General features: G+C 39.3%; 2 protein-coding genes across 2 annotated transcripts; one reads left to right on the top strand and one right to left on the bottom strand.

Annotated features, from left to right (window-relative positions):
• Positions 1-1,237: 1,237 nt before the first annotated feature.
• On the bottom strand, positions 1,238-19,675 carry LOC121950927 (ras-related protein Rab-11B-like). The gene is made up of 6 exons (XM_042497059.1): positions 19,595-19,675; positions 10,644-10,961; positions 6,224-6,419; positions 4,436-4,629; positions 3,428-3,508; positions 1,238-1,933 (listed from the first exon to the last, which is right to left on the bottom strand). The coding sequence occupies exons 2-6, from the start codon at positions 10,681-10,683 to the stop codon at positions 1,788-1,790; spliced, it is 657 nt and encodes a 218-aa protein (XP_042352993.1). The 5' UTR covers positions 10,684-10,961; positions 19,595-19,675; the 3' UTR covers positions 1,238-1,787.
• On the top strand, positions 12,317-25,019 carry LOC121950926 (mitochondrial import inner membrane translocase subunit TIM44-like). Its single transcript, XM_042497057.1, has 13 exons — positions 12,317-12,641; positions 14,258-14,362; positions 14,641-14,805; positions 15,215-15,295; positions 15,569-15,718; positions 16,340-16,473; positions 17,503-17,588; positions 17,834-17,926; positions 18,512-18,636; positions 19,230-19,280; positions 19,605-19,694; positions 19,943-20,053; positions 21,303-25,019. Exons 1-13 carry the CDS (start codon positions 12,612-12,614, stop codon positions 21,420-21,422), a joined length of 1,341 nt encoding a protein of 446 aa, XP_042352991.1. The 5' UTR covers positions 12,317-12,611; the 3' UTR covers positions 21,423-25,019.
• The last annotated feature ends 960 nt before the right edge of the window (positions 25,020-25,979 follow it).

A 25,979-nucleotide genomic window follows, 5' to 3' on the forward strand; every position in this document is an offset into this window, starting at 1 on the left:
AAGTTAAAATAAGTGCTAAAATAATCAAACAAACTTGGGTTGGCATTTCACCTTAAGATTTTACATAAAGCCCAAGTTTCTTAAAATGCAAAACATTGTTAATAAAAACATCCATCACAGTCACCAGTGATTGTGATACAGTGATACTTGATTAAAAATACAGATATCTTAACATAAAATGACTTTGGTAGAAGTTAAAGTCACCTATTACGATATTTGAGTGAAAGTCTATCTGATATTAACTGTACTTGAATTCAAAAGTAATTTTATATTAAATATACTTAAGTATTAAAAGTAAAAGTCCAAGTAAATGGTGAGATCTTTTCTTTTTTTTTTTTGCAAGAACAAAATCCAGCCCCCCCACCCTTCCTTCATTCAACAGTTTGTCCCTTCCTAATTCCTGTTTTGTAGTAAGTCACTAAAATGCTGAGGGAAATGTGTAGTAAACGTGAAAGCTGACTGAAATATAAAAACTTCAGTAAAGTAGAGATACTCCCAAAAAAATACTTACCCTCTGTACTTCCTGAGTGGGGTGAAGGACAGCTTTATCCCTTTGTCCTGAAATGACAACTGACAGCAGCAGAGAGCAGAACAATTAAAAATTTGACAGCAACAATATGATTGGCTCCAGGAGATTTTTGCAAAATCTGGTTGGATTAATTCAGAGTGACACCCATAGCCAGCTGACAGAGTAGAAATCAGAGTGAGGCAGCGAGATTTCTGAATGAAATGAAAGCGTAAAGAGAGTCCACCTGACTGAACTACCACTGAGGTTCATAACTTGTGCGCACAAGGTAAACTTTAAAGACTTTAGAGGCTCTGCATTAATCATCTCAGCTATCGCATGACCCTGACCTCTAAGACCTGAAACGATAAAATGATTTGTGTATACAGTAGATCAACTCTAACTTTACCTGAAACAACAGTAAAATGCTGCTTATGCTTCAGCAATCCTTAAAAAACTTAAAAGACATTGAATCCATTAATCTAAAAATATAATAAGTATTAAAAATGCTCAGACGTTAGAGGTGGGATTGTTACTTTTTTTCTGACATTGCATTGGTCAAAATAATGGGTAACTTAATAACTGACAAGAGTGCCTCTTGCATTAACATTACCAAAGACATGTTTTCTGTTGTAATAAATATTTGAAACATAAAATAACCCTGTACCTGTACAGGGTACAGTGACATTTTGATGAATGAGAGAGAAAGGAAACAAAGAGGACACAGCAGCATAATATTGTAAAATTTAATTTCATGGCATTAATATAATGTATGTGAGCGGACAAGCTATCAAAATCAAAACAAAAAAAGAATATATTTTACACAAAATGAAAAAAGCATCAGCAGCGTCACGACCACTTTTGAGATGATGACTGAACGAGGAAGAGGAAAGCCCAAAAACAGGACTGCTGGTACGACTGAAACAGGCAGGCCTCCACCATGTGGCAATAACCGTCTACCAGGGAGATGTCTAGGCATACAAGGTCTCAGGCAAAGCTATTCTGCTACTCTATCATGGGTAACTGTGGCAGCTACGCAGGCGGTACCATCAGTCCTGTTTTTGCACTGGGATGTAGCAGATTGTACCTGGGTCAGATTACAATTTGAAATCTATTCAAACACTTCTTTCTGGAATTGATCGTGTGCGGCATAACGGAACTGACTCCACGGATCCAAAAAGTGCAGATTCAGACAATACTTGCACCCCAGGCGGATGGAAGCACACCAACACTGGATTTCAATTAATAATCGACCCAGGCGAGGAGGGACGGGTGCCACGGGTTACAGGTTCTGACAGCACTGCAGTTTGCTCCCCCTCTGGCCGTCCGTGGTGGGTGGCACGCTGATGTCCACCACGTTGTTCCCTGGGGACTCGTCATGGGCAGACCGCTCAGCAATCTGTTTCTGCGAGACGATGCGGTAGATTTCTGTTTTTGAAAAGATGGAGTAGAAACTAATCAGTGATTTTACCCTGAATTCTTTTTTTTATTGTTTGTTTTGTGTGCACACAAACAGTGAAACCTGAGCGTGAAAATAGGTGATACTTCGGTTTCAATTTGCACAAGACAGATGAGAAGAACTTCCCACAGCAAGAGGAAGTTACAAGTTCAACAGTTCAGTTTAGTTGTGGTTGCAAATAATTCAACATCAGCAGCTACTTTTAACGCAGACTTGAAGTTTATGTTAAGTGTCTATACACATGTTTAAAAGTTAAAGGGACAGTTCAACGCAAAATCAAAAATACATATTCTTCCTCTTACCTGTAGTGCTGTGTATCAGCCTAGATTGCTTTGGTGTGAGTTACAGAGTGTTGGAGATATCGACCGTACAGATATCTGCCTTCTCTCCAATATTATTAACTAGAAGGCACTTGACTTTGGTGCTCAAAGCACAAGCATCTTTTTTTTTAATATTTTTTTTTTTTGGGTGGGGGGGGCTTTTTTTGCCTTTATTACAGGAAAGGGGGTGAGAGAGAATGGGAATGACATGTAGCAAAGGGACAGAATCGAACCCGTGTTGCTGCAAAGGACTCAGCCTACACGGGACGGACTCTCTACTCACCGAGCGAGAGGCCACTCTGACAGCAATGTCTCTTTCCTGAAATCATGACCTGGTTACTCAAGATAATCCACAGACCTCGCTGTGAGCAGACAAAGCATTACACGTTGCGCCAACGTTAATGAACGGTTTATACTACTGGTCTCCTCAGTGCGTGGTCTCCTTCTTTCTCATTTGGATGTATTGTTAATTTTGTGTGGATGGATAAAAGCAGATTCAAAACAATACAACACTATATACAAAGAACAAATTTAATGTTTACTCCTTGAAGCTCATTTTTATCTGCTTAAGATCTGATATTAATAAAGTACAAGATCACATCTGTTTATGCTCTCTTCCCCCTTCAAAAACAGTTACATATTAACAATAATGGTATTATTAAGCAAAACAAATTCAGTTTTAATTTTTGTTTCAGTGTCTCACACAAATTTCTATTCAAATTTCTGTTTATCAGACTGGTGACGTCAGCACCACAGAGAGAAAAGATGCTGTGTTGCCAGATCTAGCGCGTCTCTGGTTTGCTGTAGGAACTATTTTCTTTCTACCAACTACACCTGTATCACCAAACAGAAGGAAGCATTCATCAACTCATGGACGAGAGGCTCATGCTTATGCAGCTCTGAGTGTAAATCCTCCTTAGTCTCGCTGTGTCACATAGCTAGGTCAGTGGTGCGAGGTGAGCTAGCAGTAAATGCACGCATTTTGGGGTAAAACTGTCCCTTTAAGCAGCACAGTTTCATCTAGAATCAGAGTGGTTTGGTAACAGACCAAGTTGACATTTCAAGCGTACTTTCATTTTTTTATCATTCCAGTTTAAAATCAACAGCGCAGTTGTGCCGTCCCACCTCTGTTCACATGCGTACCTGTAAGGATATTCTTGAAGGCTTCTTCAACGTTTGTTGAGTCCAAGGCTGAAGTTTCTATGAATGACACAGATTGTTCTTCTCTGAGGGGGAAAGGTAGAAAACATACATGTAAAAGTAATAGTGGCTTGCAGCACAAGAATATCACAAATGACAAAAGGAGAACCTTGCATTTTTAAGAATAGTTTTCTCGTCACATTCAGAAAAACAAACAGTAAAGTTAAAGAATAACTTTGAACGTTTTTAACCTGGACCCTATTTTTTCCACGGCAGCAGCTAAACAGGCTGCAATGTCGCCACTCTGGGCATTTTTGCACCCTCAATTAAAGGTGCCTTTTTTGCCACTGACAGGCTCAAATTGTTATCGTAAGTGTCTGACAACATTATGGAAAGGATCCCAGAATTCATTTAAGTAACAATTATTTTAACATTGTAAATCACACTTCATTCAAAGTCAACAGACACAAAATAAAACTCACAAAATCCTTCTTGATTTGTTGTTTCACTGTTCCAACAATCACCAACTCCGGTTTGGTTGTAATAACCCTAAATTCACCCTGTTATATGTGAAAACAGGCTGGCTCTTTAGACGTTAAAATCACTGTTTATTTGAATGGAGTTTGGTGGGTTTGGTGATGTCGATTTAGGAGACGTTTCTGGTTAAAGAAAGATGATATTACTCTAAAAGGTCTATCTCTTTACGGCTCCTTTCTATAATGTTGTTAGACACTAATAATCTAAGCCTGTCATAAGCAAAAGAGTATTTTTAATGTTCATACGTTAATAATGCATAATTGCCCTGAGTGGGGAAAATAGAGACAAGGTTGAAAACACTGAAGTTACTCTTTAAGTTTTCTATGATGTTTTCTAATTGTAATTTATTGGGAAGGAGGAGAAATATAAAATTTCTTTAAAAACTGTACATACAATATGAAAAAAAAAATCAATAAAATCCCTGCCCACACTCCAATGTTAATCCTTTCCTGTGTTTTTTTTCAATTCCAGTACCTGCGAAGGCCCGGGCCTCATCTGTGGGCACGGCCCTGAGGTGGCGCAGGTCGCTCTTGTTGCCAACCAGCATGATGACGATGTTGTTGTCGGCGTGGTCTCTCAGCTCCTTCAGCCAGCGCTCCACATTCTCATAGGTCAGGTGTTTGGCTATGTCATACACTAAGAGCGCCCCCACCGCTCCTCTGTAGTATCTGTAACGAGACAACACGTTTCAGTAGTGAGGACAGGAGACGTGTGCAGGTCCATAAAAAGTACTTTTTCCTGGTTTGATCTTAAAAATCGTTCTAAGGCATTCAGTAATTAGAGGAATTAGCTTCCTGTCGCTTGTACACTGGTACAATCTGCGCTCTGTCTACTTTCCTAAATATTGCTGGATTTCATTTGATCTTTTTAACAACTATATATATATATATATATATATATATATATATATATATATATATATATATATATATATATATATATATATATATATATATATGGAAATAGGTCTGGCTAGGATGTTTGAGCCTCATTAGGACCCAGACTCAGAGTCTTGTCAGTTTTATTTTTATTTATGTTAGCTTGTAGGCTAACTGGCATTAGAGGACAAGCTGTTAGTTGCGGTGAGAGACACAATAATATCTGCTATGATGCTGCAGTGTGTTCAAGTTGATCAAGTTTACATCCAAAAACTCCACACTACAATATCTGCTGTCAAAACTATGCTGATGCTGATCTCTGTATTGATACATCTGCTCTGCACTGGAGGTTTTAAGTGTCTTTGCCGGTGTTGTGCCAAAGTCTGTTTCAGCAAGAATATTCGTTTTATGAATCAGACAGTGACTGCCTTTGGTATTAGGGATGTACCTAATCTTCCTTGCCCGTCGTATGTCTGATATGTAGATTTTAGGGAAGTAAAGACATGATATTACCCTCCTCGGGAGAGGAATGTCTAAACATCTCTCGAGCGGCAAACTTTGCACAAATAGGCTAAAAGTCAGGATCAGACAGAGGAAAAACACATTTTTGTGTGGAGGGGAGCTTTAAAGGTCTGGTGTGTATGACTATGTGGCATCTAGCGGTGACGTTGCAGAAATGAAACTTCTCCCATGTGCAAACCATGTATGAAAACTTCAATGGCCAATGCAAAAACAAGAAAATGCAAATGGACCTATCTAATGCCACTGTTAAATTTGTCTGACGGGGGCTACTGCAGAAAAACATGTTGGACTCCATGGAAGAGGACTCGCTCTGTATGTATATATTAACAGCTCATTTTAAGGAAACAAAAACACAACAATTCTTATTTTCAGGTGATTATATACACAAATGAAAACATATTTATGAATATTTTTACACCATTTTTGCTAATAGGTGTCCTTAAATCCTACAAACTGGACCTTAAAGGTTTGTAAATGGGTCTTGAATTAAATTTTATGTGAGGTATAAAGGTTAAAGTGAAAGTTTGCTCTCTGATTCTCTGGACTTACATTTAACATGTTTGACATTTATCAGATGCACTTACTGTTAGTATCTAGGGCATCAAGAGAGCTGCCTGACGTTCTGTGCGACACTTAATTAGATTAAACCCACTTGCACAAGCCTTGTTGAGCAGAGCGCATGCTAATCATTCATCAAAAAGTCCATCTACCTCTTTGAGTAAATGTTGCAGAACTCATCCAAAAATCTGCCTCACTTTAAGTGCTCTAATATGGAGGATAAAGTGTCACTTTGTGACCGCACTGCTGAAGTATTTCCTCACACTCAGGCAGGACTATCTGCAGCACACAGTCATGGACTCACGCCGAGGTGATGGCTCTGTAGCGCTCCTGTCCCGCTGTATCCCAGATCTGAGCCTTTATCGTCTTGCCGTCCACCTGAATGCTGCGCGTGGCAAACTCCACTCCGATGGTGCTCTTGCTCTCTAGGTTGAACTCATTTCGTGTGAACCGAGAGAGCAGGTTGCTCTTCCCTACGCCCGAGTCCCCGATTAACACAACTGTGGAGGGAAAAGAGGGAGGGAGGGAGGGAGGGAAAAGATGAGAGGAGGGTGTTAGTATACTGTATGTGTGATGGGAGAGGTAGGGGCCGTGTATATTAATAGATCCAAGAAATGTTGATATTGCATAAAGCAGCACCTCTAAATGCTGGTTTCAACAGAACCCAGGGGCTTTGTGTGTGTGTGTGTGTGTGTGTGTGTGTGTGTGTGTGAGAGAGAGATTTAAGGGATATGAAAAACACAGATTTTTACTGTTCAGTACAAGTGGCACAAATTACAAAACACAAAGTTCAGTACAAAACGTTACGTGTTACAACTCAATACTGCTTAAGAATGTGTGCTTTTCATTTTAAATAAATTACCCGAGTCTTAAAAAATGAAACAAATTACATTTTTTGCTGTTGATCTTTTGGATAAATGGATAAATAGTAATGGTTAAAGTTGTTTTTCTGCACCACCATGTGACATGGTGACAAAAAATGCAACTAAAGAACAGCATTGTTTACAGGGACAGTTAACCCAATAATCAAAAATACATACGTTTCCTCTTACTTGTACTGCTATTTATCAGTCTAGATTGTTTTGGTGTGAGTTGTCGAGTGTTGGAGATGTCTGCCTTCTCTCCATTATAATAGAATTAAATGGCACTCTGCTTGTGGTGCTCAAAGTGCCAAAAAAATAAACGTGAAAAAAACTCGACAGCAGTGTCTATTTCCAGAAATCATCACTCAAAATAATCCACAGATCTTGTTGTGAGCACTTTCATGAAGGAGCTATTTTCTTACTACTGATATACACTTGGCGATCACATCACTGCGCAGAAGGAAGGCTGCATCTACTGCTACCTCACCTGAGGCAACTAACAGCCAAGGAAGACGCCATTAAGTTGACATCTTGCACCGTCATGAACAAGAGCCTCGCTGAGTAGATGCACGCTTCCTTCTGACAGGCTGATGAGCTTTTAAATGTATTGTTTTGTGTCTTTGAGCACCACAAGCTGAGAGCCATCTAGTTCTATTAATTTGGAGAGAAGGCCGATATCTCCAAAACTCAGCAACTCACACCAAAACAATCTTGACCAGTAACTAGCACTACAGGCGCAATAAGAGGAAAAATATGTTTTTGATTTGCAGTGAACTGTTCCTTTAACGGAAAAAATATGCAAAAAAAATGTTTGATAATTCATTTGTATTGTACTGAATAGTATGCTGTGTCTAATACTGTCCATCCCTCAGCTGGATGTAGCTTTCTCTGACTGACAATTAACCACAAGAACAACCACTCTTTCAGTTAAACTGTTATCCAGCCTGTTTTGAGCGTCATTCTAAAGAACCATTCACATAAAGCAGGATGGTGGAGCAGCTTTGAAAAAACGCGTCCATTAGTGGCCAACCAACCCAAGACCCTGAAGAAGAATGGTTATTATTCATGCCATCAAATAACTCAAACAACAATTAAATCGAAGCACCTGAAGGATTATCCAGTAAATAAAGAGCTGCTTTAGCTGCTGATGGTTCTCTCTCTGCAGAACCGCACAAAAAGCTACATAATAGAGTATGGACAGAGGTTTTTAGAATCATTTTCACTGAGCAGAAAATGCTCAACTGAATAAATGAAGGTTAACTCTGCATCTTTAATACAGACTCTACATGCTTGACCTTTAAAATCAAAAGTTTAGTCTGGCCAAAACACCCTGAGGGTGCTGATATTTAGTAAATGGACTGCTGATATCTGATATTCTGATGATGCACGCTTCCCTCTGCGCAGTGACACGGTTGGAGGATGTAGTTTGGTAGAAAGAAAATAGTTCCTACATGAAACTGCTCACAACAAGGTCTGTGGATGATCTTGAGCAACCAGGTCATGATTTCTGGAAAAAGACGTTGTTGAGTTTTGCAGACGTATTTTTTGAGCAACACAAGTCGAGTGCCATCTAGTTCCATTATAACTGAGAGAAAGCAGATATCTACAGCAGATATCTTCAACACACAACAAATCACACCAAAACAATCTAAGATGATAAATAGCACCACAGGTAAGAGGAGAAATATGTATTTGTGGTTAAGGGGTGAACTGTCCCTTTAAAGGAACAGCATGTAAGATTTAGGGGGATTTAATGGCATCAAGCAGCTGCAACCATGTGAAACTTCTCCTGGTTGGATTTCCGTCAGTGTTCATTATTTAGGTGGTTTTTACAGGGAGCTGAATTATCTCTAGAGGTCTCTTCATGTCCAAAACAAACAGACCTGCTGATCATTCATTTTCATGTAACAAATCAGTGTTTTTCTGACACTGTTTGGGTCAGTAGCCCAGCACTAATGTGTTCTCACCTTTTTTCTCTGATAACTTCAGATCTAGACATTCAGGGGATTTTACCAGGAGCTACAGATTACGTGGCTGACACGAAAACACAACTGGCCCTATCTAGAGCCAGTGTTTGCTTTTGCCATTCTGGGCTACTGTAGGAACATGGCGGACTCCGTCGACGACGACCTGCTTGCTATGTAGATATAAACGGCTCATTCTAAGGTAACGTAAAAATAATGCTTCTTATTTTCACGTGATTATACACTTAACAAAACATAGTTATTATATTATCTTCCATTTCTGCCAATTTATCTGCCTAAATCCTACACACTGGAACTTTGAGTCAAGCTGACCTTTTAGAGCTATGTCTGAAAAAATAACTAAAGTACCACGACACCAACACTGCGAGCCGATACCAATACCGATTATTAGCAGGTAATGAGACCGATAACCGACATTTAGAACCGATGTGCATTTACAATAAAAATGAAAATCTTTCTTTTTAATATTTACAATTTGGAATATAATGATCTCGGACACAAAACTTTGTTTAAATGCCATTAGCAAATGTTCAATCAAAACTGAAACCTTCAGCATCATATACAGCAAATTCCCAGCAACTTTTTTTTAAAAAGTCAAGTGAAAATTTAAATAAAAAAATTAATAAATAAAAATAGCTCTCTGAGGTTTGACAAAGTAAAAGTTCCTCCCTTGCTGACACTTTCTTTGCACTTTTTCAATAATTTTATCTGCAAACATTTAGATGAAACACAGATACAGATAATCGGCAAAATGCCAAATATCTGCTCCAATAATCGGCCAGGCCGATAATCTAGTCTGAACAGCTACAGTGTAGCATCCGCAGCATAAACTGACAATATGCATTGATTATTATGAACAGGCCCTGTCATCTTGATCTGTTTTTAAGAGGAAAGGGATTGATCATGCTCGTGGCCCGAGCTGAGCTTCTGTTCACAGCACAGCAGCAGAGGTGGAGCCTTTTTGTTTTCTCTCTGCCTCCACAAAAGGAAATAGAGCCGAACTTTGTCCCTGTCGACATCGCGCTGGTCCGGGCTGCAGGAAGCTGATAACAGGCTTCATCAAAACCTGAATCGACAGTTTCAGGCCGCCTTGCCCTTCCTGTTTCGGCCGGGTACACAGACGATGGCTCGGGCGGAGAGAGACAGAGAGGGGGAGAGAGGGAGAGCACTCGCCTCCGGCAGATGCCCTATTCATCCCACAGAGGATACTTTGTTACATCTAAATGGCCCTTTGGCTTATACAGGCCCAGGATGTTAATGTGCCACAGGAGCTGATATCACGATCAAAGGAAGTCATTCTGGATCCAACTGAGCAGCAAAGATAAACACGGACCTGAGTCTGGCACCGCTTGAATCTGACTCCGCTGACCAGGCCTGGTCATTATAACACAGATACATAAAGTTATGAGCTGCAGCATTTTTAGGGGGCTGGGTATCAATCTGAGGATGAACATTATTGATCAGGAGAGGGAGAGGCTAACGGGCCTTTAATCAACCTCACGAGGTGGAATAAAAACATCAAATGTTATCCAATAAAGCAGCAAACTGTTCACTCAAACGACAAATCCTGCCCTATGAGTTGATGAAAGTTTAATACAAAGGCTGAGCACGGATAGGGTGTTGCATCCCATACCTATAAATATAGCTGCAGGCGTTGTAATGGTACAATGACATGTTGTAATAACACCAACCGATTATCATCCGGGCAGTTTCTGAGACAACATTAGTCTGTTTCCCTAACAAATGCGGATATCTAACAAGCGAAAATGACACAATAAGAAATACAGAAAGCATAGCTGTGGTGGTGTGAGCTTGTGTGAAAGGGGAATGCAGTCATCTTTTTTTTTTTTTTTTTTTTTTTTTTTTTTTTTTTTACCTTTGAACAAGAAATCGTATTCATCGTCTCGGTTCCCCATTCTAGACGAGGCCGCTCCAACGCTTGTCTCCGGAAGAGGATGTGTGAAAAGTGTGGCTATGAATTGTCGCTATATGCCAAAAAAATATGGTAAAGGTTTGCGCTGAGACTCTGCGCCAGTGTTGGCTGTCAAGGCGAGCTGGCCGCAGAAAGGGAGAGCTCCCAACTCTGCAGCGGGAGGGGAGGAGTCCCTGCGCGGCACATACCTTCCTCACGGGGGCGCTGCTGACTGACATGCCAGCAGATTCCGCCCAGCCGGAGTCAGACAGTCATCCAACTCTGAATGAAGAGGAAAACACAGGATGGTCACAGTATTTAAGTTCATTTCACAGGTTTATGTTAAACAATTATTGGAAGAACATTCATAATATGAAGTAATATTTTAGATTTGTGATTTTTTTAGGCAGTGATAAACTCAAGACCAGCACTCAACCTATTGAAGTGTTATCAAAAATCACGTTCCGGGGATAAATAGGCCCAGGACAACTGGAAAATAGTGGAGATAACCTATTCTGTGCTGTGCCAGAGATTGAATTCAAGGGGAAAAGGGAATAATGAAAATTTGAATCATGGAGCATTCAGCTTATTAGGGAACATACTGTACATCAGTGTTCCTACTGCTAGCGGGTAAGTGATATTTAAGACTTTTTAATAGAACGTGGAACAAACTATTTTTTTTGCAAAAAAACAAACAAACAAACAAAACAAAAAAACATGAACCGCCAGCAATTACTTAACATTGGGGATATTTTTTTTTTTTAAATAAATATTTAAACATAAAACTGAACTTTTTGGCGATGTTAATGTAAGAGAGATTTGGTAATTTTTTAAATTATTATATTTATTTATTTATTTTGAGCTCTTGCAATGCAATGACAAGAAAGAAAAGAGACAATTCATAAAAATCATACTTCACATGTGTGAGCATTTTTAAGACTTCTGAAAGATTGATTTAATACATTTTGATGTCAATTAAGGGATTTATTTAGATTCATGGCTTTTAATGCATTTTAAGACTTTTTAAGGATCTGCAGGAACCCTGTACATGACAGGAGATAAAGGACAATGGTCTTATTATAAAAACTAGTATGTATGTATATATGATCTTATATGACAGATACTAGCAGATTCTGAGAGGTGTTTTTATAAATTTTTATAAAATATTTGAGCCTGCCTTACAAATATTATAGCATATTATGAAGATGCCTATAAAATGATATTTTAGAAAAAGAAAAGGGAAACATTTTTGTAGTAAGCCTATTTTGGCATGTTGAATTATGGGTGAGAGTCAGACTGTCTGCATAATAAATACATGAACAAATGCTCCATATGTATTAAGCTCATAGACAGGGAGGACCTGGCATTTTTTCAAATGAAATCACAATAACTAAAATTAGCCTAAAGAGAAAACCGAAGCTAAAATATACAATACGCAGGCTATATAATTTTTATTGTACTCACTGTAGTGACTGTGTTAATACAAATCCTTGCGCATTTGCAACAAAAGAATAAAGCATTTTAACAGTCTAATTTACCAATAGTGATTTACCGAGATATATAAGGACATTTTCTGACGTATAACAGTGCATTCAGATTAAACATATTTGGATGCCACATCCCAAAGTAGAATTATTAGAGCCTACAGAGTCTGTATCAGCTTCAAAAACTACAAAAAAAGTGATAGAATAAATGAGAGTATAAAATGCTGAGATGAGTTTGTGGATAATTGTTTGTATCATTATAAGAGCCCAACATGTTTTCTTTTTAGGGTGGATTTTTATTGTGGATTTTTAGGGTGGATTTTCCTTTTAAACTCGTGCTGACAGCTGGCCCCGCCCCCAGCCCACCAGCTCTGCTCCTATTGGTCACACGGAGGGTCAGCTGCTGCAGCAGGGACGCACGTGCAGCTCCGCGCATTTCAAGATCAAGATGGCAGCCTCCGTGTGTCGGTGCTACGAGGTTAGACATCATTCATGTCCTTCAGTACATCTCTCAGGTCTCTAGCAGATAATTTGGTGAAAGTAATAGACATAATCGACCTGTAATTAGGTGTTCTTGCTTCTTCTTGTTGTTTTGGGTTTTCCGTAGTGTGTTTTTTCGTGCAGCGAGAGCTCGAGATGTCCGTTATTAAAGGCCTTGTTGCATCAGACAAACGGCCGGGATCTCAATGTTCTAGCTCATCTATCCACGTCTAACATTTAATTGTTTGTTTTAATTTTGTTTTTAGAAAGGTGTCCTTTCGTGCGGGCTTATACCCGGTAATAATTAGTAATTAGTGCGCCGGTTAGACTCATACATGTAGCCTGATATTGACGCATCGTTTCAGTTATAAAACAGGCATAACAGGATGGGTTTATCTCTTGTTTAAGTAATACGGTGTTACACCAACTTGTTTGACTCATCAGATTCTGTGACCTGACCAGGACTTTTTTTTAACCTATTATGTCAGAGTAAATGGTTTTGTCAAAGTAGCTCACATCATTTAGTTTGACAGCTGTTACTAAACAATGTCCCTGTAACAGCCTATGTTAGGTGGGGGTTAAAATTGTTAATGTGGGATTTCAGTGACCTTAATTTACATTAGTGACCCTTCAGATTCTGTGACAAAGACCAAAGGATGATGCCACGACACACTTTTAAATGTAAACACAACTGTGTGGCTGGGGAAGGGAATGGAAAGGAAAAGAGAAAAAGGTTTTTTTAAAAAAAGTGTATTTGGGTAAGCATGAGCAGAAAATAATTTATAACGCCAAACCAAACTCATACTGCAAACTCTTACATGAAATGTATCTAAACTGACGCTTTATTTGTTTGTGTTTTCATTGTCTTTTGTTTTTCTTCTTTTATTTAATTTTTTAAAGTATCGTTATGTTCACTTGTTGCTTTGTTACACTTATCCAATATCCAATCCATTATCATTGCTTTGTTGACTTTGTATTTGGTTATATGTATGCAGTCAATAAATGAATGAACCTGAATAAATAATCAATTTTAAAAAAGTCAGTGCCCCATTTGGGCCACCCCAGTAATAAAAAAAGGGGAAAAAAGACAAAACCCCCCCCCCAAAAAAACCATCTGACTTTTAAAGGGCGCAGCTGGTCTTGAGACTGGTACCGTACTTAAACACTTTATGTTGTTTTTTTCTTTGAGTATTTCAACAATTTGTGTAACCTGTTTCATTAAACCTCACGTTAGTCTGCGAGTTTTACCCAAGACGTCTAGATCAGAATCTGGTTATTGTCAAGACCTTTTTTACATCCAAGGAATTTGCTTCAGAGTTTTGGTGCATTACATAAAAACATCAAGAGGAAATTAAATTAATAATAAAAAGCAAGTATTGCAGAAATCAAGAGACATAAATAGAGTATGCAAATAGCACATAGGGTTCCTGCAAGTAGCACCACAACAGCATGACTCCTGTTTTCCTGCCATTTTCCTTTTTTATCTCCCCGCTAATTACAATGGGGGCATGACTCGTTAGTAACCCATTAATAACCACCTGTCACTCATTCTCCATCCACTGCAGTGTTGGCAGAGTGGATGTTTTTATAACGATGACTTTCTTTACATTGCAGCTGGTTGGCAGACGTGCCTTGGCCCTGTGCTCCCGGCCCCTGGCCCCCTCAGTGTGGAGAGGAGATGCCTACACGTTACACAGGAGCCCCGCTGCAACTGTGCAGGTACACACTGACTGCTCCCATTTACCTTTAAATGACACATACTTATTGTTGATTACATTGAAGAAAATGTTCAGTTGTTTTAGTAACTGTATTCATTTATTTAAGTTAGAAAGTTGTTTTAAGTTTACTGACTGCTACACGGACTCTGGTTCCTTCCTTCTTTCAATGTCACGTACAGGAAAAAAAAGACTTCTCAGTGGGAACAAAATGAAAGATCTGATCACTCTCTAACCATCTGTTTGTTTATCTAAAATCCTACTTTCTGTTTGTCTCATTAGGTGCGATATAATTCAGGACGTAAAGGTTTCCTGGGAGAGTTTGTGGATAACCTGCGTCAGGAGTTTAGTAAGAATCAGGAGATGAAAGACAACATCAAAAAGTTCAGAGAAGAGGCCAAGAGGCTCGAGGAGTCTGATGCTCTCCAGCAAGCCCGCAGGAAATATGTAAGAACTCCGTTTGGTTTGTAGTCTCTGTGATTTTATATAACGAAACAATGTCTCATACATTTAATTATTTTTGGAATGTAATTTATCTGAATCAATCAGGATTTGCTTTAGATTATTTTAACTTTTATCCTTCTGTAGGAAAGCATTTATGAATATTTAATAGGCTGCTAGGCTTTATCATCCCTCCTTGGTCATTTTTTTTTTTTGTACTTTTTAAAAACTTTTTTCCTCACTGTTTTTATTATCACTCTATTGTTTGTATGTTTGTTGTTGTTGTGTTGGTTTTATCAGCTTTTTCTCTGAATATTACTTTGTAACCTTGTAAAGAAAAGTGACATAGACATAAAGGTTATTATTATTATTATTGTAATGTGCACACATTTGTCTTTTTATTTCCCCAAATCAGAAATCTATAGAGTCTGAGACAGTGAAGACTTCAGAGGTGTTTAAGAAGACCTTGGGCTCCCTGTCAGAGACTGTCAAAGAGGTATGGTATCAGCACTTCCTCTGGTCTACAAAAAAAAAGTTTGTAGACCCGTTTATGTAGTAGCTGCTGAGATTTTTCCGCTGTGTCTCAATTACACACTGTCAAATGCTTTACAGGCGGGTGTAAACTGTCAAAAAATACATGGCCTCAAATGGGAAAATAAAGTTAAATCTTATTGGTTTCCGGAAAAAAAGACGCACTGTGTATGTAACCATGTTGACTGATTGATTCTCTGTTCATGTGTTTGTGCATGTATTGCCATTCTGGCAATAGGGTCTTGATGGGGTGAGTCGCACTGACATTGGGAAGAAGATCAAGGAAAGTGTGGAGGAGGCTGCCAAAACAGCCATGCACTCTGCTGAGTCAGTCTCCAAAGGAGGAGAAAAACTGGGCAAAAGCGGCGCATTCAGGGCCATCTCACAGGTCAGAGGAGCAAACAGAATATTCATACGTTTGCCAGGTTTCACCTTCAACATTATGTAATCACTGGAGGAGCGACATCATCTTCATGCTGGCATCCAGCTACCAACCAAATTCAGTTTGAATATTTGTGATTTTGAGTGACTATATTTATTTTTTTGGATACAGCAGGGAAAAGATAAAAGATTGTGAAAAGAAAAAGCTAAAAGTTCTTGGGCCATTATTGTGGTTGTGCAAATTAAGTTGCTACACTTGCAAAGGTCAACATGTCAGTGCTCATGTGAAGGAAACAGTTGCTTGTGTGTTCTCTGCCTCCACTCTGGTTAGTTGGTGCTAAATTCTGACTATGTTTGGCTGCTACTGCTGCAAATGAGTTAGCATGTTTGCATGTTCGCATGTCAAATATTGCATACTAAGAAATCAAAACAATCTCAAGCAGTGGGTGTCAGCGGGTCTTCTAGCTCTGGCTAACCAGTGACAGTAGCCTGATTAGCATGGTCAAACAGTTGTCCCACTACCAAAGTGAAATTTACTGTAAAATGTTCTTTTCAATTCAATGGTTGAATATAAGTAAATGTACTGTTATACCCCAGTTATGAATTAAACTGTGTGTGAACTCTGCAGGGTGTGGAGACCATGAAGAGGGAGATAGAGGTTGGGGATGCTGGTCCATACAGAGCCCCCTCGCAGCTAAGGAAGAGAAGTGATTTCTCCTCCAAAGGAGCCGACAGCGACTCCAGAGTGTTCGAGGCCAATGAGTGAGTAACTGTTGGATCTTAAACCTGTTGTCCTTTTCACCCCAGGATTTCTGTTTTTTGTTTTTTTTTTAAGTCTTAAAAATTCTACAAAAAGACATAAAATGTCTTGGGTAGAATTTTTACAGGTCTTAAAAATTGATTGGCTTTTGAAGTTATTTTTATAATGTTAGATTGATTGAGTCTCGCTTTTGTTTGTTTTTCTATTGATCGCACCTAAATAAAACTACAAAACAACACCAAAATGGAACCAACACTGATGTAAACTGTGCAGCCAGGTCAGAATTTATCAGCACCTCCAGCTAGTGTGACAGGATGCGGTGTGTGAGCAAACGCAGCACCTCCTCTCATAAAAAAAAAAACAAGCTATTTCTATAAGTAATAAGTTCAAATTGTTTCTGTGTCTTTATCTAATATGGATTAGTGCAAGTTCAACAAGATCTGGCCACAGAGCAACGCATTTAGTACTTGGTTGAAGCCTGTTGAGAATAACTAATTTGAAGCCCATTGCACTCTGTGCAAGGAAACACTAAAACTAGGATTTTGGAGAATAATGGCATTAGAATCTCATGGGAAGTTAGAAAAACATAAAGCCACCATAAAAAACTTAAAGCAAACACCTGCCATCATCCAATCTTGTTCTGTATTCACATCTGGACGTCACTGAGGATTGGCCCAAGCATGACCCACTCGGCACTCACACCAGTAAAGAGACCTCCAGACAGTGTTTGGATCAGTGCCAGCATTAAAAGCAGAGGTTCTCCGGACTTGACACGCTGTAGCTAACCAGCAGTCATATAAAAACAATGAAGACACAGCTAGATGTTTCAATCCATGTTCCCTGATCCTGACATTGCTAGAATGATGTGAGATAAGTCTTAAATTTATAATCATCATTGAGTGGTCTTAAACCCTCTCGTCTGTAAGAATATATCATCACTTGGACAGTATATGTTTCCTGTTTATCCACAACTATGCTTGTTTTAAATGGCTCTCGTTATTGAGGTGATTTTCTTGTATTTTGTGATGCAGGGAGGCAATGGGTGTTGTTCTTCACAAGGATTCAAAGTGGTACCAGCAGTGGAAGGACTTCAAGGACAATAATGTAGTTTTTAACAGTAAGGAAATTCTATTTTTTTTTAATCCTAGAAACAGTGGAATTAGTGTTATATAATAAATAACATACAGTGTGCATTGTGTAATCTCCTTTAAAGGCAGCAGGTGGCACCAGATTCTTTATGGTAGATTAAATTATAAACTAATCTATTTAAGACATGTTTATTTAGACCATAATGTCCTCACAGATATAGGTGTTGCTAAAATTTACACCAGAAAAAAACGTTTTACTTTTTGTTTGCTACAGGATTCTTTGAGATGAAGATGAAATATGATGAAAGTGACAACGCCCTCGTCAGAGCATCCAGAGCTGTGACGGACAGGGTCACTGGCTTCCTAGGTAATGCTCCGCCATAGCTGGATTGACCTTGCAGTTTCCTGTCATTTTCAAAATCTTTTATACAATTATCCTGGCTAAACTGATTTACATTCAATGGAATTTGAAACAGTTTATTTCCAAAGGAGAAAAAAAACCCTAAAATTTCACGTCATATTACAGCAGACACAATGTGAAAATGTTCTAGCAGTTTGAACAATTACTTTGAACAGCATTAAAGATATTAAAAAACATGCTAAAAATAGAGTCCAGGTTGAAAAATTGACGTTTCCTTAGAAAATGTTTGCCCATTTCAACCAAAATCACTATATATTTCCAAAATAAACGTGTAGCTTAATAAAATGTAAAGAAAAAAAAAAAAGATGTAAGCCACATTAAAACGGGGGGATGCATTGTATGGTGGTTGGAAAATAAAATTTTAATGTACTTGCGTATCTCTGCTTTAACTCTGATGCTGTGTGTTTGTTTGTGTGTGTGTTTGTGTGTGTGTGTGTGTGTGTGTGTGTGTGTGTGTGTGTGTGTGTGTATGTTAATGTCCCAACTATAGTAGCACATGATCGGTTAATGGTGTTGGGGTTTGTTTTCCAGGCGGTCTTTTCTCAAAGACAGAAATGTCCGAGGTGCTGACGGAGATTGTAAAGGCAGACCCCACCTTCGACAAAGACTCTTTCCTCAAACAGTGTGAGAAAGACATCATCCCTAACATACTAGAGGTAAATAAACTCTCTCTCTCTGTTTGTCTTTGACTTTGACTTTAACCGCTTCATTCACACTGCTCTCTTTGCTCAATACCTCGGGGTATTTCACTAAGGAGGCTAAAAAAGAAACGTACTGATAAAGATCTTGCTTCATTAAATGCAATATATAACTCAGACTATGTATAAATGAATTTATGCCGTTAGATTTTATAAACTCAGGCTGGAGCTGTCACATTTAAAGTAAGTTCTAACAAAAGAAACAGGTCTAAGTATGTTAAGTGTGTTTTGTCCTTTGTGTTCACCGAGCAATGGCTGATGTGGCTAAAATGCATATAATAATGATATAATATATACTAGTTTAGTATTTCTAGTTTATGTGAACTAAGCCTAGAAATAAGCTGGTAACCACATTAGTTTGAAAGTGTTTACAGTCATCAAATAATACTGAATTTGATGTAATGGACTGAAAATCTGTCACTAAGGCTACAAGACAAAGGACATAGGCAGGGTTTAATAAATAAAGTTTGGTTTACTTGCTGCCTTTGTGAAATGCTCTTCTGATGTTGTGAACAATTGTCGCTGACACAGTGTCGCTGTCCTTTCTACAGGCTATGATCCGTGGAGAGTTGGATGTTTTAAAAGACTGGTGCTATGAAGCTGTAAGTTATATGCTGCCTCTAGATTTTGCATTCAATTGAGCTCAAAATAAAAACAGTTTTTTTTTTCATTTCCATTTGACCTCAGGCGCAGTAGTAAGTCTTTATATTGTTACAGATCTTTTAATATATTTTTTTTACCTCAGGCACTCTCCACTTCTCTTTCTCAATGTTTTGATGTATTTGCAAATGGGCACAATGACCTTTTCAAGAGAAACCCCGACAAAAATGGGAACTACTGTGTTGGTCTGTCCACTTTAGTTGTGATGCAAATATGTGTGTGAAGCCTTATGTTCATGCCGAATGTGTTTGTGTACCTCTTCTCAGACGTACAGTCAGCTGGCTCACCCCATCCAGCAGGCCCGAGCGCTGGGGCTGCTCTTCCAGTCCAAAATCCTAGACATTGATAACATAGATGTAAGTCACACTCCACACCAACCATCACCAACATAGGGTCAGTTAACTTTGTTCTCAAATTCTTAAAGTAATATATATGATATTGCTTCTTCATTTTTCCTTCTCTCTATTTACCTTTTTTTCCTCTCAAAGTCTATTTACATAATACGTTTTTTTTTTTTACATGCCACTTGCTGCAGAAAGTGGCAAAACTTTGTTATGTGTGTTCCTCTAATTTACGTTGTTTATTGTCTATATCTGTATTGTAGCTAGCGATGGGTAAGATGATGGACCAGGGTCCAGTGCTGATCATCACCTTCCAGGCTCAGGTTGTCATGGTGATCCGCAGCCCCAAAGGAGACATTGTGGAAGGAGATCCGGTCAGTGAGCTCATAATTACATGCACTACAATAGTTAATCCAATATAATCAGTTATTTCAAGGACATAATGGCTGAAATTAGATCAGCAATCTGTAGCATGCGTCCAAATAGCATCTATCTGTATGACTTTTTTACAGGTTTGACGTAGCAGTACCACTGTGGCTTGTTTTACTTTATGTGGCTAACACACTAGGATTTAAACCATGTTAAAAAAACTCATATGAATGTTAACATATCTAGTCTGTCTGGCAAGTTGCATCATACTTCCTGAAAGATGTTAAATAAGTTATGGCTGTTCACAAGCCGACATCGCCATATCAATCTGCAATTGCATATTAGTCTGGAACCTCTCAGTTAATTTTCAATTTCCAAAGGGTTTTATAAATGACTGTAAATCAAGATGCGTCCGGGTGCAGTTGGATAAACCAACAATAAATCTGAGCGACAAAACGTGACATAATGCTGAACAATGGACAAACGTGACTTAATGCTAAACGTTGGATAAATGAAACAGACTACAGCGTGCAGAGATGAGCTGTGATTGTGTTGCATCAAAATGTGTCTATAGACCATGGCACATCAGAGAACAGCGGCAGCAAAAGCCCCCTGAAGCATCGCCCTCATGTTGCCACGTTTTGACCAAAAAATTGCACATGAACACACTAAACCGACGGCCAACCAGCACATACGTGATGTGCCTGCATGAGAGGAGATACCCCTCCATACCAGCAGACGGCGGTTGTCTGTCATAGTCATTCAAAACGGGAAACGGAAGACTGACAGGACGCTACGAGTATTTCAGAATTTGAAAATAGTACTTCAACAGAAAGCTCAACATCAGCTGCAGCCATCTTGGTTGTTTTGGAGCATGCATCAACGGCGCTCCTTTTTGCCAGGCTAGGTCTATGCTCGTCATAGTGTCCCTGCGATGAGGGTGTTTGAGCTAAAAATAATGTCATCACTAATTTTGTGTTAAGCGTGAAGGCTCCACAAGTTGTTGGTCATCATAGCAAACGCGCCCCATATTAGATAAATGGTTGGGATTGGCCCAACCAAGTCCGGTCAGATTAAAATCTGAACAGGAGGTCAAGCAGACAAATTTACCAGAGCAAATAAAACATGAGCGCGCAGATTCGTCTGGCTCCCGGGCTCATTTTTCACTACTTTAGTTCTGAAATCTGAAGAGCTGTCCACCCTCTTCATAGTGTCTCTACAGGACTGACCTATGCACTCTTCCTTCCTCAACAGGAGAAGGTGATGAGGATGATGTATGTTTGGGCGCTGTGTCGTGACCAGGAGGAGCTGAACCCCAATGCAGCCTGGAGACTCCTGGACATCTCCGCCTCCAGCACAGAGCAGGCTCTCTAGGAGGAGAAGGAGGAGGAGCGCAGGTGAAAAGGCAGACATGGGACACCTAAACTGTGAATCAGGGCAGGAGACACAAGGATGTGCCTGGAACACCTGCACATACTGACTCACACACATATGTGACATACGCATTTCCGATTGCTGCCCAGGGGATTTATGTGCGCATGTATATCCGTCCACTCTCTGGTGTGAAGATGTACATGAACATAAACTACTGGTACAATTATATATCCATAGAAAACTACGCGTCCACCAATATGTGTGTGCTGTGTCCTGCACTGGTTAGCTCAGAGTTTGAGTTTCAAGGTGGAGAGTGAACAGAGAACATTTACATTAACTTTCCAATGGATAGAACCAACTTTTTCACCAACTGGCTAAAAAATGAGCTTGTGCCATTCCCCTCATTGTTTGATCCAATGGTACAGTCCATCCATACCAGCCTGGACATTAAAGGAGATCGACAGAAGAAACCAGACACGACACCTGTGACTTTACTCGCTGGTCTCAAGAGGGACATCTAAAGCCGAAAACTAGGTTTAACGTCACCGCAGTCTCTGTCAAAGAATTCGAAACAGAAAATTACAATTTGGGCAGCCTTGTTGAAGCAACCAACATAGCTGAGTGGGACAACATGAGAGACCTTGTTGATCAAGGCAAACATGCTTCGAGTTCAAGGGGCACTCTACCGATTTAACACATAGAGGTCAGTTGCTAACTTGTCACAAGGAGTCTACTCAGCCTGTGAAAACAGCTCTGGAGGAACTTGGGCTTTCTAAAATCAGATAAAATGCCCCTGGTGATCAGAGTAACCTCAGATTGGGCTTTTTCACAGAAAACTTGTTTATGTTACGAACTTAGGATGTGGAGTTTGAAGGAAAAGAGCATTTTTCAGACAGAATGGGTCAAACAAAAGATGCCATTGAGTTGCTTTATGGGACACTATGGAATAAAAGTCAAGATATTTAAGCCTCTGCTGCTTTGATTGCGACCATTATATTTTGGAATTGTCTCCTGTGAGTCTGAAAACTTTATGGAACTGCAATACTAAATGGCTGCAGTACAACCTTAAGGCTTAAGTGCAAATTGTACTTTCCCCATAACTGCAAGGGTCGATGAGATTTAATATCATCATCTGCCGATGTCCGTGAGGGTCTGCCAACACTCTGCCTATGCAGATGCCCAATGTCATATAAACAGAACTTAACAGCATTTGTCTTGTGTATGTCTGGCCCTTCCTAATGGCCTCTTCACAAACAATACATTCAAGGTTCAGTGTGTAGGGTTTGGGGGGATATATTGGCAGAAAAGTTATATAATATTCATAACTATGTTTTCATGAGTGCATAATCACCTTAACATAAACGCTGTCGTGCTTTTACTACCTTAGAATGACATATTTATATCTACATAGGGAAATGGGGGTCCTCTTTCACAGAGTCCGCCATGTCTTTCTACAGTAGCCCAGAACGGACTAACCAAACACTGGTCTTTAGGAAGGGCTATTCCAGTTTTGGGGTCAGCCGCTGTAGTTGTTTGCAATCAGCAACGTCACCACTAGATGCCACTAAATCCTACACACTGGACCTTTGAGATGGTTGAAGTATTGTTTTTGTCGGCCAAATTACCATTAACCATTAAATGAAATGTGTCTTACTAGTAAATGGCATTGCTGGGGAAAGTAAAAGTTAGAGGCAACCCCAGATTCACTCCAGTTTTGGATGAAACAAGACAGAATTGGCGTTTCGCCTTGCCATATTTCCAGGGGAGGGGGCCAATTTTGCATAGTAAGTAATTAATGAAGTAATTCTCAGTATTTGCTGTAAAATTCAGCTGTTGTGGTTACTGCTTGGATCCTGCTCACTTTCACAATAAAACAATATTAAAACTTAAATAGAACAACAAGTAAGGTGAAGTCTGAACAATACAATAGAGGATGTAATGATCTGTATAGTCCGGGCCCATGCTGCCATGTGCACTGAGCGCCCAGTGCACCCGAGAAACCACAAGCAACTGGAGAGAGCATGTCCTTGTGTTTGTATTCAAAAAGCAGCACACGTTTTTCAAGTTGCGGTGCATTTGGCTCCCAGTCACTGTATATTCTGTACACCCTAAATAAGAACTGTATTGTATCCACATGTTAATATAAGCTGTCAGCTCCTTGTAAATATAATAAATGTCAAGTACTGCTTCTCGGTAAGCTCGGAGGGACCATAGTCAGATATATCACCATGGCAGCTTTATGTTTCAGGATCATTTGCCATTTCATGTCATACATTTTTCAGCGGTTTGTTTTACTAAAATGTTTTCTTTTATGTTTTTGTAAAGGCCTTAATGCCGAAAATGAACAAGCACATTACTGTTTTTGACATTCATACTGTGTGACCACATGGGTCTCTACTCATATGCCGCTGAAGATTGAACACATTTTGATTGTACTGTAACTCTTTCCTTGATTCGATTAAGATACAGAAACGTCCATACTTGTGAAGAGAAGTTGAGCTCCTGATCAATGAATGTCTAGATTGTAGCAGGAGAATTTTAGCCGTTTTGTTTGTATAACAGTTGTCATTCGTGGCCATAACATGTGATGTGATGTGGCCTGTCATTTAGTAGAGTTCATGACTATGATGATCACACAGGGCTCAAGTAACATTCCTGCTGTGTGCTGGTGATTTTCACTCCTGGAGGTAATAAATAAAGCCCACTAAGTAGGGCAGTGCTTTCAATCGAGAGACTCTCACAATAGATGAGAAAACATGCATGACAAGCTGTGAAGGGAGAGACTTTGTGGAAAAACTTCTGGCAGTAAATGATCAGAAATCCCTGTCATCGAGAGTGTGCAATAGATTTTTCCTGCTTAAATCTGGTCCTGTGCAAAATATCTCAACAGGTATAGTTAAGATTGCTACAATATGAAATGTGGTGTAGATATATTTTGTTCCCAGACAATTCATTGTAATGTTTGTCTAGGCCTCAACTTTCATCTGTATAGCCTTTTCCTTGGGTTCGATCTTGAGCTAATCGTGCATAAAACGTACTGAACTCCTTACGACCAACTCTGCGACAAACTCTGTCGACTATATGAGCTCTCCCTTTAGTGCTGCTATCAGCTAAAATGTCATCCTTGCACACAAAATACTGTTTTCGTCATTAAAAATTAAGATTGCCAAGTTGTCCACAGGGATAAATTGTTCAGACTTAATGACTCTTCTTCTAACACGGCCCTGAGGAGAAACTTGATTATTGCTTAACTACTCGTGAGGCTAAAAAAATAAATAAAAATCACCACTATGATTGCTCTGTGCAACACTTTCACATTCTTCTTCAGATTAAAGTAGTTTGGTTTATGACAAGTGGCAGTAGTGTCTACAATGGTACAGGAAACAACAAGGTTTACTTGAAAAATGACCGTTATTTCCGCATTTTCCTGTGATAATGACAAATTCTTTATACTATATAGTGTATATGCCAGAAAGATTTACACGTTACATCCATTCTTGAAGTTATAAGTTGACCAAAGAAAAAATGGATTCTTGAGTTTTTCTATTTTCATCCATTTATATGTCTGTGTGAAGAATAAAGAGTGCTGTATTATGATTTGCTTCGTCCAAGCTTTCTTAGACTCAGCAGCTTTGTATGTTTTGTGTGTGTTTGTGCTTACGAGAAAATTAAACTCTGCACGTTGTGTGTGTCCTTAGTTTTCTCATTTCAAAACTGACATGCTTTGATAGATGTCCATGGATCTGGCCATTGACGCTGGTTGATAGACCTATGGATTTGGTAGTATAGGGATGATAGATCAGGCTTTAAATAACATGTGCCTGTAGATTCACAACTAGGGCCAATATATAGGGGACCTCATCCCACAGCTGTCTGTTGTGATGAATGACTAAGGACGTCCTTATACTAACTACCCTCCCTTGGTCCTCGAAAGTCTTTTTGCTTCTCTTGACTGCGCATGACGCTTACTGAGTGTTGATTCCTCGGTCCTTAAGCTAAATGAAGTTAATCCTTGATAATAAATGGTATCTATCAAGATTCTACAGCACATTTTCATATACATTTTTCTTCCATATAATGTACAGCAGAGGTTAACTGTAAAAACATTTAAATCACAGGAGATGTTCTGTGCATTTCTATGGAAATAGTGCATGTTTTACCCCCTAAGCAATGAGTACTCTTATTGTACATACATGAATGGGGATGTACGCACCAACACAACAGCCTGGAGGCAGTGCAGTGCTCTTCTTTATCTACTTCTATGGTTATTACAGTGTGTTCCTTGTGGTGCACTATCATGTATGCACAAAGCTGTGCTCTACATAATAAAAAGGCTTTCAGCGTTGTGTTTGAAGCAACATCACATCATTATGTAAGCAGATATTGTACAGTGTAAAGGTCAAGCTCACTTTGCCCAAAAGGACACACTCAAGGCAACAAAATGCTCAGTGCCACCCACATGGCAGTTTGGCTCAAGGTTTTAGATTCTCAGACTTACCTGCTGTCACGGTGTCCAGGTATCCTGTAGCGCTGACCTACATCTGCTCTTCTGAAGCA

The sequence above is a fragment of the Plectropomus leopardus genome, chromosome 12 (assembly GCF_008729295.1).
Source record: "Plectropomus leopardus isolate mb chromosome 12, YSFRI_Pleo_2.0, whole genome shotgun sequence".
NCBI classification, from domain to species: Eukaryota; Metazoa; Chordata; class Actinopteri; order Perciformes; family Serranidae; genus Plectropomus; species Plectropomus leopardus.